General features: G+C 43.0%; 1 protein-coding gene across 7 annotated transcripts in view; it reads right to left on the bottom strand.

Annotated features, from left to right (window-relative positions):
• Window positions 1–20,323, bottom strand: part of ABCC2 (ATP binding cassette subfamily C member 2) — a 100,162-nt gene that overhangs the window by 74,180 nt on the left and 5,659 nt on the right. For 6 of the 7 annotated variants that reach the window (XR_003797084.1, XR_003797085.1, XM_029245761.1 and 3 more), the window contains exons 3-14: window positions 16,161–16,286; window positions 14,232–14,366; window positions 13,921–14,028; window positions 13,229–13,284; window positions 11,795–12,029; window positions 9,715–9,878; window positions 8,715–8,892; window positions 5,210–5,464; window positions 4,092–4,157; window positions 1,968–2,105; window positions 1,286–1,432; window positions 42–126 (exon numbers count right to left, since the gene is read on the bottom strand). Coding sequence is in view for 5 of the 7 variants with exons in the window: in XM_029245761.1 (XP_029101594.1) it covers window positions 42–126; window positions 1,286–1,432; window positions 1,968–2,105; window positions 4,092–4,157; window positions 5,210–5,464; window positions 8,715–8,892; window positions 9,715–9,878; window positions 11,795–12,029; window positions 13,229–13,284; window positions 13,921–14,028; window positions 14,232–14,366; window positions 16,161–16,286 (1,693 nt within the window). In the remaining 2 variants the exon portion in view is untranslated. Of the gene's footprint in view, window positions 1–41; window positions 127–1,285; window positions 1,433–1,967; window positions 2,106–4,091; window positions 4,158–5,209; window positions 5,465–8,714; window positions 8,893–9,714; window positions 9,879–11,794; window positions 12,030–13,228; window positions 13,285–13,920; window positions 14,029–14,231; window positions 14,367–15,320; window positions 15,415–16,160; window positions 16,287–20,323 lie in introns of those variants that run through there. The other variant, XM_029245762.1, reaches the window with a different exon arrangement.

Below are 20,323 nucleotides of genomic sequence, written 5' to 3'. Positions count from 1 at the left end.
ACTGTGAATATATATGGGATGCAACTTCCAAATTCACTTGCCAAAATTGCAGTCACGTCGAATGGCAGATGTGTCCAAGTCATCCCCTCCCAAATATTTCTCTAGCCGTTCTACGGAAACACTGGCCTAGAGAAGGACATAAAGGATAAAAAGCCTCAGTGACAAGCACAAGTAGAGGAGCTTTACCTCGTCATCAGCCTTGGATGTGGAAGCAGACAGTCAACCTGCCAAGCTTCTTGCCCATGGTTTGCTATTTGCCACACCTGGAACCTCTGGCCCCTTACCCTCGGGCCCCCCTCCCCAGCGTGATTCAGCCACACCTCAGCCCTGGGGGCCAGCCCGCTCTGAACAGAGGGAAATTAAGATGCTCTATTTCAGCCCCTCAGAAAACTCACTGTGGTGTGGGGGAGGTCAATTCTACTGCTCTCTTTGGACCTAGTTCCAGAAACTGTCTTCTGCCTTCTTCTAAGACAAAACTTCTGTCTGGTTCTGGTAACTGGGCCCCTGGCATGTTCTTCTTTAACTGAGTCCATGACCCGTATGGTGCCTCACTGTCCACATGCCATGGTCATCGGGCCCCTTTGTCATGCAGGGAGCTGTCACCACTGCTGATCCTGCTTTTGCTCTCTATGCGATAAACTATCTGAATCTAAAAAGAGCATGTTATTTCTTTATCAGCCAAATCTATCGGCCTTCCTTAACACCCTCCAGTACTGGGAGAGGTCTTTTCCTAAACCCCAGTCCTTCCTATGGCCTGAGCTGTCTGAAGCCAGCCATCTCCAGGATGAATGCAGGTCGCCACACTTTGTCATCCTGGCTGCCTCACCAGTCTGCCACCTGCCCTGTGAACGTCCTCCTGAGGTCTGGTACCTGGTCTATCTCAGTGACTGTGCTCAGTTTTCAGGACCCAAACATTCCCTATGGCCCATTTTCTGACACCTTGAGGCTCCCAGGTTGCATTTGGTTTTACCACCATGTATGCGGCTTCATCCAAAGAGAAGCCTTTTCTCTCCTTTTGTGCCATGTTTCCCTAATGCTCCATAAATACCTCACAAGGAGATGGATGAGACTGGGATGATTATCCTCAGTTTATAGTCAGAAAAACTGGGGCTCAATGAGCTTGTGATTTTACTAAATCAAACTGTTGGTCTCCAGAGACCAAAAAAATCTCTCTAATTGAAGGTTCACCAGCAGAAGCTAGAAATGAGATATGACAGACCAGTCATTCTGGACTCTAAGGCTTTTAACCAGAGCTAATCAGTTAGCAGTGAGAGTTCCTACCTACCTGGAGCATGGTGGACACTATCATGGGAAGCATGCTCATGGGAAATCGCAGGATATTGAAGAGGGTGATGGAGGTGAAGGCCTTTTCTGCATCCAGAATATTATTGCTATCCACCAGGACGTAAACGGAAAATGTGATCACAGACACCTGGAAAAGCAAAGCCATCAGTGATTTATTCCTAAAAGGGATCAAGCAGCCTTGTTCTAAGTCTCAGGAACACAGTACTGTATCAGAGTTGAAGGAGTCTTAGGGATTACCTCAACCCTCCCATGTTACAGATGAGAAACCTGAGCCCAGAAGAGGAGGAAATATCTTGCCTGAGGTCATAAAGTCAACTAATGGCATTGCTGGGACCAGAGCTCGAGTCTCCTGGTTCCTGTTATCAGTTTTCCTTCCGCTACAGACCCACGCGGCCTCCCCAAGAAGATGAGAAGCCTTCCCATGCAGACCATGCCTGGATACCACATTCATGCTGAACCCCCTGGAAACTTGCTCTGGGCGGCAAGACCACCAAATTGTGCACAAGGGTGAAACTAGATTTGGGGACATGAGGTAGGAATAGCAGCGTGAGGACTTGATGAACCCCTGGATTTCAGGGTCAGGCCTACAGGTGCGGGCAGTCTATCTAAACAGACCTTCTTCTCCAGGAAGCTGACCCAGCCCACTGACTCCTGTCACTCACCAGCACCGGAGTTAAGTATAAGAGAAATATCATCACAGACTGCAACTGCCCAAACGTCAGCAGGTTCCTGAGCTCTTTCTTACGAAGGTCGTGGACTTGGTTTTGGAATGAAGGTTCCCAGGCAAAATATTTCAGGATCTAATAGGATAGAAAAGAGCACAGCTCACACTGGTGCCCCAAAAAGACATCAGGTGCATACCATCCACCCATGTTTTAGGATATGCTCCCCAAAATTGGGGAAGTAGAAATTCAGATTATAAAGTGCGATTACAGAAAGGTAACTTGTATTTGTTGACAACTTACTAGGTATACAACGTTTTATATACATTATCTTACTTAGTCCTAAGTGTGACCAACTGTCCCACTTTGCCTGGGATTAAAGGTTGCCCAGGATATGGGGCTTTCAGTGCTAAACCCAGAAAGTTCTGGGCAAACCAGGAAGAGGTAGTCACCTACTCTAACAGAATTACTGCATCCATTTTAACAATAAGGAAACAGGTTGAGAGAGACTAAGTAACTTGCCCAAAGTCACCATCCTAGTGAGTGGTAGAGCTGAGACCCGAAACCAGGTCTATGTTTTCATTTTGCCACATTGGCAAGAAGGCATATAGAGCTCTGTGTGGAGAAATAGCAGGATGTTCAAAGGGGCCTCTTCTTCATTTTCAAGAGGTTTAGGGTAATATTAAAGTCCATGAATTCAAAAACAACGTATATATTAAAAAAGAATTTATTGGTCACCTTTGAAGGATGAAAATGCATTATTTTGAAAACTAGTAAATAGAGGAAAGAAGCCTGTATTTATCCTGCCTATCCTGTACAAACTTTATTTTAGGGTAACCAACTAGCTGATTAAAGATCATTCTTCATTACACAATTCCAGCTAAGCAATGGCAAAGGAATAATGGAATTAAAACATCACCCTTTTGCAACTACTAATGAAATAACAGAAGAAGGCAATGGTCATCAGTGGCTGCTAAAGCCTTTATGACAGTGGTTTTCAACTTTGGCTACATTTAGAATCACTTAGGGAGCTTTCAATAAATGTATATATACACACACACGTGTATCTATCTATCTATATATATATGCCTGAGCCTCACCCCCAGAGAGTCCAAAAAAATGGTTTGAAGTAGGCCCCAAGCCTCAGTGGGTTTACAAACTTCCCAGGGGATTGAAATGTGCTGCCCGGGCCACAAGTCACTACTCTGGGTGAAAGAACAGCAGGAAACACAGTAAGGGATGAGTCAGGCTGACAACGCCTGGACCCCATAAGCACTCATCATCGCTAAGTTAGGAAGCAAGCACTCTCTGAAAGTATCCTTGCCCCTCAACCCCACCCCAAACAAACAAACACAAAAAACAAACAAGCCAAAATATACTCAAGCCTCTAGATCTAACCACCAATTTACAAGAAACGTTGGAACAAGACAACTTGTTTTCTCTAAAATGACCAAATGACTACTGTAGATCAAAAGCACTGTCAACTAAATGCCATGTGTGGACAGTTTTTGGATCCTTATTCAAACTAACCAATGGTAAAATAAAATTAAATTAAAAAGACATGTATGAGGTAATTGGGGAAATTTAATGGTATCAAAGGACTGTTCATTTTTTTTTTCAGGTATGCTATTGGTATCGTGGTTATGTTAAAAAAAAATGAAGTCCTTATTTTAGAAATACATACCCAGTATTTACAAATGAAATGACAAAATATCTGAGATTTGATTTTAAATAATCTAGCAGGGCATGAAGTGGAGAGTGGGGATATAGATGAAACAAGTTAGGTCATGCTGATAATTGCTGGAGGTGGGTGATAAATCCATGGGGTTTAATAAATCATTAAACCATTCTCTTTACTTTTGTACACGTTTGACAATCTCTACAGTAAAATACAAAAACAAAACAAGCCATTTAACATAATTAAATAGAAATCATGATCAAAAGAGGTCCTGAGAGGAGTACCAGGACAAGAAACAGGAGACTTCTGGGCTAATGAATCAGAAGTCATGGGACACATCACAGGCCCAGAAGCAGAAGTCCACAACCTCTAGCAAGTTTGTGAAGCCTAAGAACCCACTGTTGCCGTCATTGTGCCCAGAGAGTCACCTACACTCAGCTTCTCACCTTGATCCCACTGAGAACCTCATTCATGATCTTTAAACGGTTGTCTTTATACTTCATATTTTTAACCTGCCAGGAAAAAGTGAAACAAACACAGAACACACTTCCATGTGAGAGGGTCCAGATTTGCTGCAGATACTAAACCTCAGTGGTGCTTGTGGCTGTCACTTGGCGAGAACTTGAGGTGCCCAGTGATGGGCTGTCTCTCCCACTCTCCTCCTTGCCTCCCCGCCCCTGCCACACCCACCTTCTTTCTGAACCTTAACAGCCTTGGCCCGACTGTGCCCTCCTCCTAGGTTGTTTTTGCCATGGCTTCCTCCTTCACATTCAGGTTGGTGTTGTCCAGAGCTCAGCTCTATGTCCCCTCCTCACAGAGGTCTTTCCTGATCCCATAACCTAACACTGCCACCCACCCACTCACTAGCATATCACCCTGTTGAATTCTCTGCATAGTACTTATCATAACTGACATTTTCCTTCTTTGCTTTTACTTGTTTATGGCCTGAATCTCCACCCCAAGTAGAACGTAAGTTCCACAAGAGCAAGAGCCTTGTCTAATTTGCTGCTGTTCCCCCCAAAATAGGACATACAAAAAATATTTTTAAAATATTTGCAACTAAATGGATGCAAAACAAATGGAGTAAATGACATACGCCACTGAGTTCACCCACCCAAAATATGATTTCTGGCATAGCTTACAACTGTCCACATGGAGCCCTGCTACCTGGTGGTAGCAGGGTTGATTGCCAGGATTTAGGCCTAAAGTTTGGGTTGCTCATGTGACTGCTCTGTGTGGCTGGTTTGCATTACTATGATGGCAAAACAGGGCCAATAATCACTGTGCTAAGAACAGCCCAGTGGAGCAGGGTGTAAGAGTTATATGCAGGGTCCCTGGGCGGCTCTTCTCTTTCCAATGAGGAACATGAATCAAGACAGAGTATATAAACCCTAAGAGTGGTCAGAAGATGAAAAGGGAAGATAAAGCCAAGCTCATCTGAGACAGTGGCAAGTCTTCTACCAGCTTTGCGTTGCTCAAACTCCAATCACAAGTCAGAATAGAGGAAGTAAAAGACTTTAGACTTTGAAGAACATAAACATGTCCCCAGTGACTGTTTCTTTACCTGAATAGCCCTATTCTTGGTGGCAATTACCCCATTAATTGGGATTAGGAGCACCATCACCCCAACACCTGCTAAGACTGAGGGTCCCAACTCTGCCCACAGGAAGTAGATGGACAAGCAAATCTGTAGAACATTTGACCACAGCAGATGGATGAAGTTGGTCACGTCCATGAGCTTCTGGGCGTCCACAGACATCAGGTTCACTGTTTCTCCAATGGTGTACTGCTTCCTGGCCTGGTTGGATAGAGTCAGCGCCTAAAAACAAAGATTGGAATTGGGACACCTGGACAAGGCCAAGGATACTGGGGAGTGAGAGGGGAAATTCAAGAAGGAAGTGAAAGACAGTAGAAGGATGGGCTCCATATGGACACAACGTTTCCAGAGGGCTGGGATCTTCTTGCCACTAAATCCATTTTTTTTTTTTTTTTTTTTTGCAGTACACGGGCCTCTCACTGCTGTGGCCTCTCCCGTTGCGGAGCACAGGCTCCGGACGCGCAGGCTCAGTGGCCATGGCTCACAGGCCCAGCTGCTCCACGACATGTGGGATCTTCCCGGACTGGGGCACGAACCCATGTCCCCTGCATCGGCAGGCGGACTCAACCACTGCGCCACCAGGGAAGTCCTTGCCACTAAATCTTACACACAGTGTTCTCTCATCCTTGACCACTCTTTCCTGCTATTCCTACCTTCCCCAACATCTGTTCCTCCACACACCTTTTTGCTCAGAAAAGTCCTATTTATCTCTTAGTGTCAACTTAGATGGAACTTCTTCTCAGAAGACTTCCCTGACTCCCAAGTTTAGGTTAGATATTTCTCCTGTGTATTCCCCTAACAACCCGTGCTTACCTCTGCCATGACATTCACCACACTTCACTGTGTAATTTTGTTTTTCTATTTCTCCACCAGTTGTAAACTCTGTAAGGACAAGGGCTACATCTGTCCAATTCACTACCGCTTTCACATGCATACAGTAGGGAAATCAAATACTGAAGGATGGAAGGAACGGAGGGATGAAAGGAAGAAGCATGTATTCATTCTTGCCTTACAGACTTTAATGTGGCAATGTTATTTGGAGCCATACTGTGAGGAGGTTGCAACCATTCCCAAGGAGGACAGAGATCTTAGAATGGTGAGAAAAGTTACGGGGTTCACACACTGGAAGCAAAATGACTTATTGTCAGGAATTTGAGGGCAATATCTAGATGCCTGAATCTTGCAGCATGAGCCTCTTGCTCTCTTGTTAGAGAGATCAGAAGGCTGACACCCACAGTCTGTCACTTACAGCAGTGCCTTGTACAAATGCTCCCAGAAAAGGGGCTGGGGGGTGGGGGGTGGCTGCATGAAACCAGCTTGTACTACGCTCACCAAGCCACCCTCTGGTGTGGGCTACATCTTTCCAGAGGAATGAAAGCCTTCTTCTAATTCCCACAAGGCAGTATATGGGCTATGAGTGGCCCTAGAGATCACCTTCATCCTCCTTCTAGAAGCTCTACTGTCATCTTAATCCATCAATAAAGTCTTTAGAATATATCAGGATTCTTGGTTGTACAGTAAAAAGAAGGAAATTTCCTAAAATGTTAGGCTACCAAGGTTCTAGAGACATCATTTCACTGCTATGCCTCCCCTTTGGTATTGAAGAACAAAAACAAAAAGTAACATCTAATTACCCTTCAAAGTAATCACTATACTTTTCTTTTTTCAATAAATCTTTGTGAAGTGGTAAAGTCATTAGTTTAGTCCCAATAGCCCTTGTCTAGAGGCAGGTCCTGTCTATGTGATTCTAGGCATTGAAATGATCTAAGCCCTACTTCTCTGTAACTAGGGGTAATGCAGTTACTTCCCAGGGCTAAGAATTGATAATGGATGTAAAAAATGTTTCATAACATTTCATAAATGAAGCATAATCTAAACATATAAAATTAGTCAATTTTAAATTCTATTTTAGGGACTTCCCTGGTGGTCCAGTGGTTAAGACTTCGCCTTCCAATGCCTGGGGTGCAGGTTCGATCCCTGGTCAGGGAGCTAAGATCCCACATGCTTGGGGCCAAAAAAACAAAACATAAAACAGAAGCAATACTGTAACAAATTCAATAAAGACTTTAAAAATGGTCCACGTCAAACAAAATCTTTAAAAAAATTCTATTTTAGTAGCAATATTTATTTGAATTAAGGGCTCTATCCTTATGGATTCTAACAGTTGCAAAACTTGGAACATATCAATATTAAGAATCAAAGTAGTGGAAATGAATCATCACAATTGTAAAAGTGTACGTTCATAGAAATGTCTGAGACAGCCTGGTTAGTGACCTCATATCCTGCAAACCAGCAGAAATACAGTATCTCCAGAAGGAATAAGGGGATTAAAATTTTAATTTTGGAGAAGACAAATTCCAGTGTGAGGGTATCTGGGAGTTCAAAGAACTTGACCAGACTTCTGATTTAAAGACATTTGGATCACCTCTCTGGGTCTCTCGATGAGTCAGCATCTACTCAGGAAAGAGAAAAGATACACTTGGAGTCTTAAGAGAGGAAAGCAAAGGATAAAATCAGGAACTGTAACAGAGAAATCACTATGATGGAACACTCCAGTGGTGGATGAAAAAGAGGAAGAAAAGGCAACCGACTGATGTTCTGACCTATAAGAAGTATCATCATCTCCTAATGGATGAATTTTCTCCTCAGGCTTGTAGTCACTATTTTCATTTCTTTTTATTTATTTTTTAAATTGAGATATACTTGACTCTACTTTCATTTCTTAAGGGAAAAAATGAGAATTCACCTTGGTGTCTAGGACGGAGGGAAATAAAGTTGCTCTGAGAAAGTTAAACATTAAAAGCAATGTGTCAGAGGGAATATGGGGAAAATCATCTTAAGGAAATGGAATAGCTCCCAAGTCTGCAGAACTTAGTAACCAGTGTGAAGGTATTTACAAATCCAAAAAAGGAATCAGGCAGAGGACGTGTTGGTTGTTACTCAAGACTGAGAAAAAGAAGTCACTAGGCAAAAGTCAGTCCGGGGAGATGGAGTCCTGGTTCACAGAGCGTTCTAGTCTATGGCAAAATTGTGATTTGAGATGGACACACCAGGTCTTATGAGCCAAGTTTCATGTAGTATTTGGTTTAAATGTTGGTGATCTGAAGAGTCTGCCCTTGGCCAGCTTCTTTTCTGACTTTACATTCTGTCCCAAGGTGTTGTCACCTTGTGGAGAGAGGAAGGAAGAGAGGGACGGTATGCAAGCCTTCAAAGCTGAAAGGCAGATCCCGGGCAGAGAACAGCTTGCCGGCTTTTCCCTGGAGTGCACCTCACCCCACACACACAGACGCTCTATGTCTGTATACACACTTTTCATTTTCATCTCCAAAGAAATATCTAAAGAAGGCTGTGTGTTTAGCCAAAATCCAGTGTTGAGGTCAGTTATTTCCGTCAAATTTTCCTCAATCTGGGAAGAAATGCTCACGTTTACAAGGGGGATTTTCTTTGGTGATGCCTGGCATATTCCACTTACCTTCTTATATACAGAAGCCATGATGGTGGTCCGTACTTTCATGCCCAGCGTAAAGCACAGTTTAAAGTAATACTGAAGGCAGACAGACTGGATGAGGGCCACGGCGAAGAAGAGGATTGAATAGAGATACCCAGTCCACAGATATATGTCATGGTCATTTGCAAAGGAGATCAGCAATCTGCCAGAGCAAAACCAAGTAAGTGGCGCCGTCAAGCCTCCGAGGGCTCGTCACCCTCCTTGTGCACAGCCAGCTATGCTATCCTACCCGGTTGGTAACAAAAGTGACCAGAATTTTTTAATGCTCTTGGAAGACTGAGCTCCACAGCCATGCCAGCACTCTTGCCTTTTTTGGAGATAGGCAGCAAGGGCTAAGGGTTGACGACCCATGACCGTGAGACGGGATAACGTGTGCTCCACAAAGCTGCCACTGCAATGCTTTCTTTGACGCTCTCTTTCCCTACTCTCTGGTAAAAGAGGATGTTATGTAGCAAGTTGATTGATTCCTGGAAAGGAATTAGGACTTGTATCCAGCGTGAGTTAGAAGGGTTTCCCCTGGAGGATAGTTCATTCCATAGATCCTGGCAGACTGAAGTCCTGTCATGATTAACCTGAACCTCCCACTGAATGCGTGACTGTGGAGCAATGAGGTTACAGAGACTATGTACAAGCCTCTCCTGGGGTATGAGGCCCACGTTTTGGACATGACTCGGCTCACAGCAGTTCTGTTTAAGAAGAAAGCACCCCTAAGAAGCATCTGGCTTCCTATGAGAAGGACGTGGAAAAGAGGGAGGCTAAAGGATCTAAATGATTTTTCAGATCATTTTAGATCTTGAAAAATGCCTTGTGCTTTTCATGAACACAATGCTGTAAGGTTGAAGAAAGTTATGAGCATTTAAAAAAATGGAAACTCGATAATAGGCTCCTGCCTGCATATACAAGGGGCAAAAAGCAGAGTGGCAGAGGAGGCCCTGCAAGGACAAGCCAAGGCCTGGGGACTCACTTCAGCAGCTGAGGGTTCAGGAACATGAGGATGTCATACACCAGCTTCAGCAGGAATGATTTCAGGAGGATGACGTAGAAAGTTTTGAAGAGGGCTTTCACCAACCAGGACTTGGGGAAGTCTTTAGTGGTCTCAGACTTCTTTTTATTCTTTTTAGTTTCTTCCTGGGTACAAAACCAAACAACATCAGTGCTTGCAGAGCTGCGTGGTGGAAGACTGTCTTTACTGAACAGTTCCCAAGTGTTAGCCCCTGAGCCCTGCTGCCTTTGTACAGGTTTTGGTCTTCTCTCCACTGCCTGATCCCATTCACCCTTTTAGCTGCTATCACTGTTCCCCTCTCCCCCTCCTGATACTTCGGATCTATTCTGGATTAGGAAAACAGGCAACAAACCCGGTGAGAATACCATGTAAAAGCAAAGAACAGCCTCTGACTGGGGGACTGTGGGGCATCGTGGGAGGGAAGGGCATGGGCGTGATTTTATATATATATATTTCGGATGCTTAAAAGCCTTTCCATTCTCTTCTTGTTCATGGTTATTGTGGGATGTTATGGGTTGAATAGAATCCCCCCAAAAGTTATGTTGAAGTCCTAACCCCCGGTGCCTTAGAACATGCCCTTGTTTGGAAACAGGGCCTTTGCAGATGTAATCAAGATGAGGTCATTAGAGTGTGTCATGGAATGGGTTCTACTCCAATATGACTGGTGTCCTTGTAAGAAGAGACAGACATGGGGGAAGAGGACATATGATGACAGAGGCAGAGAGTGGAGTGAAAACAGCCACAAGCCAAGTAACACCAAGGACTGCTGGTAAAACCCAGAAGGTGGGAGAGGCAAGGAAGGTTTCTTCCCTACAGGTTTTAGAGGGAGCATATGGCCCAGCTGATGCTTTGATTTCAGACCTCTGGCCTCCTCTGAGTTGTGAGACAATACATTTCTGTTGTTTTAAGCCACGCGGTTCGTGGTGCTTTGTTTCAGCGACCCCGGGAATCTACTACATGGGATATTACCACCCACTCTCCCGCCTCTTCCTTTTCCTGTCTCAGGAGTCCCCACCAGGCCCCCAATTCCAGCCTCTCAGCCTCAGTGACATCCTCCTGTAATTTCTCTCACTGAGGTCCCATCTGATCGGTCTCTTGCCTGAACACCTGCCTCAACCTGCTTCCCAGCTTCCTCTTTTGCCTCCCAACCATCCGTTCTCCTGGCAGCTGCTTCAGTGGGCTTTTAAAAATGTAAATCTGATTGCATTACGCCTCTGCTCAAAACTTTCCACCGGCTTTCCATCAGAGTTAAAATAAAATCCAGGCTCCTCACCATGGCCCATGAGGGTCTACACCACTTAATCCCTGCCCCTTTCCCCGAGCTCACCTCACCCCTCACTCAGCCTCTCTCTCCATGCTCCCGCATCCTCTTTCCCTTCTCCAAACAAGCCAACCATGTTCCCCTCTCAGCTTCCCCCCTCCTGCGCCCTCTGAGTGAAATACGCTTCCTTCTCATGGGCTCTTTTCATCGCTTGGATTTTTACCCAAATGTCATCTCCTCTGAGAAGCCTCTCCTGTTACTCTAAGGAAGCATTTCACGCCAGACACATTAACATGTTTTCTTAATAGCACTTACTACTCTGAAAGAGTAATGTATGTATTGGTTTATTATTTATTTTCCAGCTCACTAAAGGTGAGGACTCTTTCAGGCAGATCCTTATACCTGTGCCCAGAATGGTCTCTGACACACAGTGGTACTCAATAAATATTTTCAAGTGAATAAAAAAATAAATTAGCTGCTAATGCTAAATCCCACCAACGTGCAGATTCTAGTAATGCTAAGGTATTCTTTTATTTTTCTGTTTAAAAAAAAACATTTTATTGTGGAAAATTTCAAATATACCCCAAATGAGAGAGATCAGTACTACATTATACTCCCATGTATCCATCACTAAGGTACTATTAGTATTGTGAATATTACTAATAATATAAAATGCACTGTAAAGTGCTGTCAAAATGAAAGGACAGATTCACCAGGACGTTGGTGTCCTCTTGCCTAAGACATACAGCACATTCGAACAGACACTCGTGGGAAAGTTACCAGGACAAGGACATCTTGGCTTTGACTCTGGTTCTTGTCCAAACCATGCAGCCTGGCTCCAGGGTTCCACTGGGAGTTCTTCTGCTGCCGTTTCTGGAATGCCTGCCGGGCCTTCTGCAGCTCTCCTGCCATGTACTTTTCAAACCTGCTGACTAGTGTCTTTGTTTTAGTCTCTTCATCAATATCCCAGATATCTTCAAGTGTCAGAGGTTTCTTGAAGCCTTTCAGAACAATGCTGGAACAAGAGCGACCCACAGGCTGAGGCCCTGTGGTTGGGACCAGAGGCTGTCTCCTCGCTGCCTCTGTCAAAACCATCCAGTCCCAGGATGGAGGGACAGAAGAATGGGGCTTCTCCCTTGCTCTACTATCCCAGCTCCTAGCTCTTGGAACTCGAAACAGCAGTGGGGAGAGCAGAAAAGGGAGTGGGTGGGGGTGATGGAAGGTGGGAGAAAACAAGAGAAGGGGAAGGAGTCCTACTGAATTGAGAGCCAAAAGTGCATCACCTCCCCCGATCCTGTTCCTTCCTTCTCAAACACTGGCTGCCTCTCTGCTGCCCTGGCATCTCCCTGAGGAGCCTCCACGATGCCCTTAAGGAACTGAGCAGAACTGGGGCCTGCCTCTAATACTCTCTCTCTAGATCAGGGCTCCTCAACATGGGATTTGAGAACATGGATGGAAAATAAATTACATCTTTACTTTTATTAGCTTCTAACTGAAATTTAGCCTTTCCTTCTAATATGAATGTAGTCAACCCACCACAGTTCCAAAACAGAGTACTTGTGCCTTTGTTACCAGGTAACAAAAGTCACAGATGTTTTCATGGCTCATTTACACTCATCACTGCTTTGAAACTATTAAACCCAGCCAGCATTAGGTCTTGATATTTAATGCATTAATAAAGAAGCACATGTATTACTATATCACAAATTTGGTAACTACATTTCAATATATTTGTTTCCCTTTATAATCCCATGTCTTTTATTGTACACATTTAAAACATCATCTGAGAAGGAATTCATGGGTGTTACCAGGCTGCCAAAGGGGTCCGTGGAACTACAAAGGCCAAGGACGGCTGCTCCAGATCCTCTGGAAGCCCAGAACAGCTATTTCATCCCTTACCCGAGTCTGTGCCACCCTCCTTGACCCCAAATTTCCCTTTTCCTGTCCTACTGCCTCCTTTTCCTCCTATCCTTTTTTTTTTCATGGAGCTCCTCAGGCTACCAAGAGCAAACCCCCCTCCTTCCTCTCCTCAGCTTCCCCATCTGCCCAGTGAAGGGACTGCAGTAAACTGATCTGTATGTTTTAACATTCTCTGACTCTAAGCAGAGGAGAAATGGAAGCCATGGTAGGCACTTTTAAAATTAAGATTTCCATCACTTTCAGGAGAGTGAGTGGGGAGGGATATAGACAAGCCACACTCCAGGTATTTCCTACCTGTCATACCAACTAAAGGTGATGCTACTCAGAAATGAAGCTGTGGTTGAAGGATGCTGCAAGACACACAAAAAATCAGACAGTAAATCAATTAGAAACAGGAATTCTATGGAACTCTAAAATCAGAAGCTGAGTTTTCTAAATATGATGTTGTGCTAGAAACTAGATATGACACTGAAGTAGGCTGGTCAACGTGTTTGTTTGGAGACGCTAAGGTCACCAGTAGAATGATAACCAGACTTTATGGCATAGATGTATGAATTAACTGTCTATGCTGAAGCTTGGTGGGTCAATATAAAAGTCAGTGTTTCCGGGCTTCCCTGGTGGCGCAGTGGTTGAGAGCCCGCCTGCCGATGCAGGGGACACAGGTTTGTGCCCCCGTCCGGGAAGATCCCACATGCCGCGGAGCGGCTGGGCCCGTGAGCCATGGCCACTGAGCCTGCGCGTCCGGAGCCTGTGCTCCGCAACGGGAGAGGCCACAACAGTGAGAGGCCCGCGTACCGCAGGGAAAAAAAAAAAGAAGTCAGTATTTCCAAATTCTAGTCACTTTGTTTCCTTACATCACAAAATGGACTATACTACTATATTCTGGGCTTGTGGGACCTTCATGAGACCTAGACATCTCAAAGTTACATCTGTCAAGATACCATCCAATTAAATAATATATGAAGTGGTCATATTTAGAGTCTCACTTTTGATGAGTCATTTTTTTCTGAAAATGCTGAAAGGATCAGGACCAGGATCTGGAGTGTATAGCAGATGAGGAACACGCAGGAATAGGCCAGGTTAGGGTTGCTGCCCTATGGGAGGGGACAAAGAAGATGAGCCTTTTATCTGAATTAAGTCTAAACAGCCCCTATGTATCAATGCTTGTGATTAAAGTCTATTATCAAATCCCCTAAATACAATCCTACCCTGCAACTCAATTTACCTTATGTCATTTACTCCAACTTAGAAGTTGCCCAGCGGTACCTCCTCATATCACCATCTCTTTCCTCCTTACCCTTAAGAGTGTCCGGATCAGAGTCTGAAACTGGAAAGTGCCACAGAGTATTGAGAGAATCCAGAACACGGACAGGAACCAAGAGTCCTTCTGTATACACCATCGCCTGCTGTGTTGGATCAGCAAAACCAGGATCTAGCGAGAAATTCACATCATGTTTTGAAAAATATTGTCACTAACACCAAGGACAAGAGGCAAGAAGGATGTCAGAGAACACTGGAAGAAACGGGGGCTGAAGGGGGAGATTGTTGTAACTAATCTGACGCCAAATAGTACATTTCCTCCCTGATACCATCCGACTTTTTCTTTCAGGACCCCAGTGCTCTCTCTGGAACTCCCTTCCCTATCCCATCTCTATTCACCACACTTGGGCAGGGAGTCAGAGAAGAACGCAGAGGGTCACCACCTGCATCTAAATGGAATAACTTTGGGAGCCAGAAAAATCTTTCTGAGGCCCAAGAAAATAATTTCAGGCACTACAGTAATCAGGTCGGGGAGGCAGATTCTGCTGAATAGGTGCAAGGTGTCTGTATCACAATACTTTCTAATAATATTAGACTAAACAATTAGCAACAACAAAAAACTTTGCCTCGCATTATTCACTTAGTTATAATTAATTAAATGTTGTTTTCCCAGACCCAGTGCTGTGCTAGTAAACTGGCATTCTGAAAACAAAGCCATGATTTGTGGCATGTGTGAATTTCCATGGTATAAATACTCCCACCGTGGTGGATTTCAATCTCCAACATGATGTCACCAAACTCAGGACTGGGAAGAGAGGCGCAGTCAGCTCCGTGAGCTGGCTCCAGTGCGCTGCTCTCTAGACTCTTCTGTTTTATAACAACGGTGACAAAACGAAGTCCTTACAGGGGCCAAGCAGAGCATGTTACTGAGTGAAGTGAGGGTGGAGGACAGTACTGAGCATATACCTGGTCTAATGCAACCAACTGCTACTCAGTCCTAGCTGACTGCTGCCCTGTGGAAATGTCGGCCCAAAGTTGCCAGGCATTCTGATTTTTCAAGAAAGTTTAGGAACCAAAATAATTATGTTGTATCTTCCTCTTTCAAAATGATGGTAATGGGGCTTGCCTGGTGGCGCAGTGGTTGGGAGTCCGCCTGCCGATGCAGGGTAAATGGGTTCGTGCCCCAGTCCGGGAAGATCCCACATGCCGCGGAGCGGCTGGGCCCGTGAGCCATGGCCGCTGGGCCTGCGCGTCTGGAGCCTGTGCTCCGCAACAGGAGAGGCCACGACAGTGAGAGGCCTGCATACCACAAAAACAAAAAAACAAAAATAATGGTAACGGGAATTCCCTGGTGGTCCAGTGGTTAGGACTTGGCACTTTCACTGCTGGGGGCCTGGGTTTGATCCCTGGTTGGGGAACTAGGATCCCACAAGCCGCTTGACGCGGCCAAAAATAAAAACTAAATAAAATAAAATGATGGTAACGAATTCAATTGTTTTTTTAAACACTGTACAGCTCTCCCTCCTCCCACAAAAAACCCTGCCTGTAGGAGAGACATAAGTTTCTGTCATCAAATTTACACAAACAAGTCTAGACTCAGTGATCCATTGATTAGAGTCACCAATCAATTTAAAAATAATGTTTACAGCACATAGAAAATTCTTTTACATCAAGAAACTTGGATTTCATCTGTGATCCTTAGATAGCAAAATATGAGGGCATAAGTTACATGTTAATCATTAAAGCTAATACTTACCTTAGGAAGAAGGCATTAAAAGTAGTGTTTAAAAGCAAATGAAAAGCTAAAATTGGTTTCACCCTATTACAACCAAGCTTTGCTTCATCATAGGTCCCTTGAAAAAGGCAGATGAAATTGGACTTTATTTCATTCCATAGGAGCAAATTTCAGCTGGATGGCTATGAGTAGAGAGAAGATAAACAGGATAGAAGTGATGATGGGCCTCACCCATGTGCCCAAGTAGAGGCTTGGATTGGTATATCTAACGGCAGGGACTGTGGCTTGTCCAGTGTCTTCTGTGAGTGCAAGGGCCAGATCTATGACTGCCAGAATAAGAAGAAACCCAACAAGCACCTGAGAAGGCAAAAAAACACTGTTAGGAAGATATCATTCTTAAGAATAGAATGGTTCCCAGTAATGGATGGTAAAAATAGTGGGTAGCACAAGATATGGAAGCAACCTAAGTGTCCATCAACAGATGAATGGATAAAGATGTGATACACACACACACACACACACACACACACACACAATGGAATACTACTCAGCCATAATAAAGAATGAAATTTTGCCACTTGCAGTAACATGGATAGACCTGGAGGGCATTATGCTTAGTGAAATAAGTCATAGAAGGATGTATACTGTATGATATCACTTATATGTGGAATCTAAAAAATATAACAAACTAGAGAATTTATATTATATTCTTTTTGTTATCAAAAAAGAAGACTCACAGAGAACAGACTAGTTGGTTACCAGTGGGGAGAGGGAAGAGGGGAGGGGCAATATAAGGGTAGGGGATTAAGAGGAACAAACTATTAAGTATATAATAAGCTACAAGGATATATTGTACAACATGGGAAATATAGCTAATATTTTATAATAACTATAAATGGAGTATTCACCTTTAAAATTGTGAATCACTATATGTACATTTGTAACTTATATAACATTGTACATCAACTATACTTCAATAAAAATGGTAGGCAATGATTCAGATAACACACTCAATAATTATGGAAGCAATGGATATATACAGTTCAAGTAATGCAATAAAGTTCAAAGTATGCTAAGTGTTGTTAAGGAATGTTGATTGTCATGGTTTTAAAATACGTCCACAAATTCTCCAATACTCCTCCCTTCAAAAGATAGCTTAGTTCCCCTTCCCTTGAGTATGGGCTGAGCTCTGACTCACTTGTAATAAATAGAATATGGCAGAAGTGACAGTGTGCGACTTCCAAGATTAGGTCAGAGAAAACAATGTGGCTTCCTCTTTGTTCCCTCTCTCAGATCACTCACAGCAAGGTAAACTTCCAGCCTCATCGTGAGGACACTCAAGTAGCTCTATGGAGAGGTCCACTTAGTAAGGAACTGAGACCTCCTGCCAAAAGCCATGTGGGTGTGTCAATTTAGAAGCAGATCTTCTAGCCCCAGTCAAGCCTTCAGGTGACCTTAGGCAGAGCCTGCATATTAATAACAGCAACCTCATGACAGACCCTGAAGTCAGGTAAGCTGCTCCCAAATCTGACCCATAGAAACTGAGATTTAAAAAAAAAAAGTTTATTTTTAAGCCGCTAAGTTTTGGACTAATTTGTTCCATAGCAATAGATAACTAATAAAATAGATTTAAAGGGGGAATTCCTCCAACCCAATTGGGACGGCACTATTCCCTTTCCTTGGTCATTACTCCCAGCCTTCTCCCCATATAAACTTTGAAGTTAATGACTGCAACTCTGTGACCCTAAGATGACTCCAAGTCTGTCAAATATTTGTACTATGAGCTCATAAGACATGATACACATTTTTTTGTTCTAAAGGACTACCGCCCACCCATCAGGAGGGAGAATTATTAACTCCACTGAGGAGGTCCACCAGTACCTTATCCCTCAAGATGAAGATCTTTAGTATCAGCTCCCCTACCCTCACCCCTCCCTACTCCCATCCATCTATGCCTACTCACTCCATAAGCCTCATTCATCCAGAATGGCTCAGGAAGAGATATTGGGCCCTTTATAATTAAAACCAGCAAAGAAAGCACCTTTAACTAATAGGATAAGTGCTATTATTTAGCAGAGGATTCTTAGGAATCAATCCCATTATTGCTAAAATAAAGGCTCTTTAGGATGATTAAAAGAAAAAATAAGGAAAATCTCTCAGAACAGAGGGGAAAAGAGAAAAAGAAATTCTAAAGAGTTGAGAAGAAGGGTCAATTCAGCGAGTCCAACATCTATCTAACAAGAAGTTCTAGAGATAGGGAATTTTTAAATTAGAGGAAAGGAAATGAAAAGAATAATATAAAAATTTCTCAGAGATAAGACATGAGTCTTTCGGTTAAAAGTATAGAACCCATTGAATGAAAAAAGACCCATGTAGACACTCTTATGAAACTTCAGGACATCAAGAATAAAGAGGATAAAGCTTCTAGAGAGGATAACAAGGAATGAGAAGAATTCTAACTTGGTAGCACAGGATTTGGGGGAACAACATAGCAACAACTTCAAACTTCAAAAAAAATTTTTTTTGAACCTAGCATTCCATAGTCAGATCAACATTTTCAGAAAGCAAGAACCTAGAGACTTTATTTACTATTGCTTTTTCTGAAAATTTTATTGGGAGCGCTAAATCTCTTGTCTTACACAAAGGGGCATTGAGATGAGGATATAATGTACAGCATGGTGACTATAGTTTAGAACTTTCAAATATACAATACAGTACTCTTAAGAAAGTAGATATTGAGGGCTTCCCTGGTGGCGCAAGGTTAAGAATCCACTTGCCAATACAGGGGACACGGGTTCCAGCCCTGGTCCGCGAAGATCCCACATGTCGCGGAGCAACTAAGCCCACGAGCCACAACTACTGAAGCCTGCATGCCTAGAGGCTGTGCTTTGCAACAAGAGAAGCCACCACAATGAGAAGCCCCCATACCGCAACAAAGAGCAGCCCCCACTCGCCGCAACTAGAGAAAGCTCACCTGCAGCAATGAAGACCCAAGGTAGCCAAAAATAAAAATAAATTTATAAAAAAAAAGAAAGTAGACATTGAAAGTTCTCATTACAAGAACAAAAATTATGTAACTATGTATGGTGATGGATGTTAACTAGACTTATTGTAGTGATCATTTCAAATTCTTATGCTGTAACAGCTGAAACTAATATAATGTTATATGTCAATTATGTCTCAGTTTTTAAAAAGACTATAAACTGAAAAAAAAATCTCATTTGATCTCCAGAACTTATTTATCTTCTAACTGCAAGTTTGTCATGCACTTGTGATTATAGTCAAAATACTGTATCACATACTTCAAAGTTGCTAAGAGACTAGATCTTAAATGTTCTCACACACACACAAAGAAGATAATTATGTGACATGATAGAAGTGTTAGCTAACAGTATGGTGGCAATCATATTGCAATATATAAACGTATCTAATCAACACACTGTACACCTTCAACTTATACAATGTTATATGTGAAATAAGGAAAAAGAAAGGAAGAACTAGAGCCTAAAATTGATGGAAAAAAAAAAAGGAGGGGGAGGGGAGTTCTCTGACGATCCAGTGGTTAGAATTCAGGGCTTTCACTGTCGTGGCCTCAGGTACAAACCCTGGTCTCAATCCCTGGTTGGGGAACTAAGGTACTGCAAGCTGTGTGGCACGGCCAAATAAATACAATAGAATTGATGGCAGATTATTTTTAGGTATAAAGGTAACCTACAGAAGAACAGAACATAATCACACAAAATTAAAAGACTGAGAGAAAGAGGAAGAGAGAAAAAGGAAGCTAGGGAGTTGGGTCAATGAGCTAAATTCTTTGTCTTTCATAGAGGACAGAAATAGATATTTTTTGAAGTTGATGGATCAAGAAATACAGGTATAAACACATTATTTATAGATATGGAGGTAATCATCAAAATAATTTTAAATGGCAGCCTCTGGAGAACAGGACTAGAAGGTAGAGGGTTGAGAACGAGTCTTTTTCTTTTCATTTTGTTTTTTTGTTTGTTTAGTTTTTTAAAGAGAGTAAAAGGAAACATCTCAAAATGTTAACAGGAGTATGTCAGAGTGATACAATTATCAATGATTTCCTATTTCCCTAGAGCTGACAAACTTTCTACAATAATCAAATAAACTTTCTAAAATAATGCATTCTTTTTATAATCAGAAACATGCTATAGGCTTTTCTTAATCACAGTCAGGGAAATATTGTGGTTGTTTAATGATTACCAAGTCCGTAAATAGTCTTTGCCCTTGATCTCTGAATCACTGGAGGAGTTTCAAGTACACGTGGAGTTTACTGAACTCAACTTCCTAAAGAGACACAATATCATTGGTATTAAAAAAGAAAGTATAGGGACTTCCCTGGTGGTGCAGTGGTTAAGAATCCACCTTCCAAT

This window comes from Monodon monoceros, unplaced genomic scaffold (assembly GCF_005190385.1).
Source record: "Monodon monoceros isolate NGI ecotype Baffin Bay Population unplaced genomic scaffold, NGI_Narwhal_1 Super_Scaffold_4, whole genome shotgun sequence".
NCBI classification, from domain to species: Eukaryota; Metazoa; Chordata; class Mammalia; order Artiodactyla; family Monodontidae; genus Monodon; species Monodon monoceros.
The sequence above is the reverse complement of the archived record's forward strand: the minus strand, read 5'-3'. Positions and strand labels throughout refer to the sequence as shown.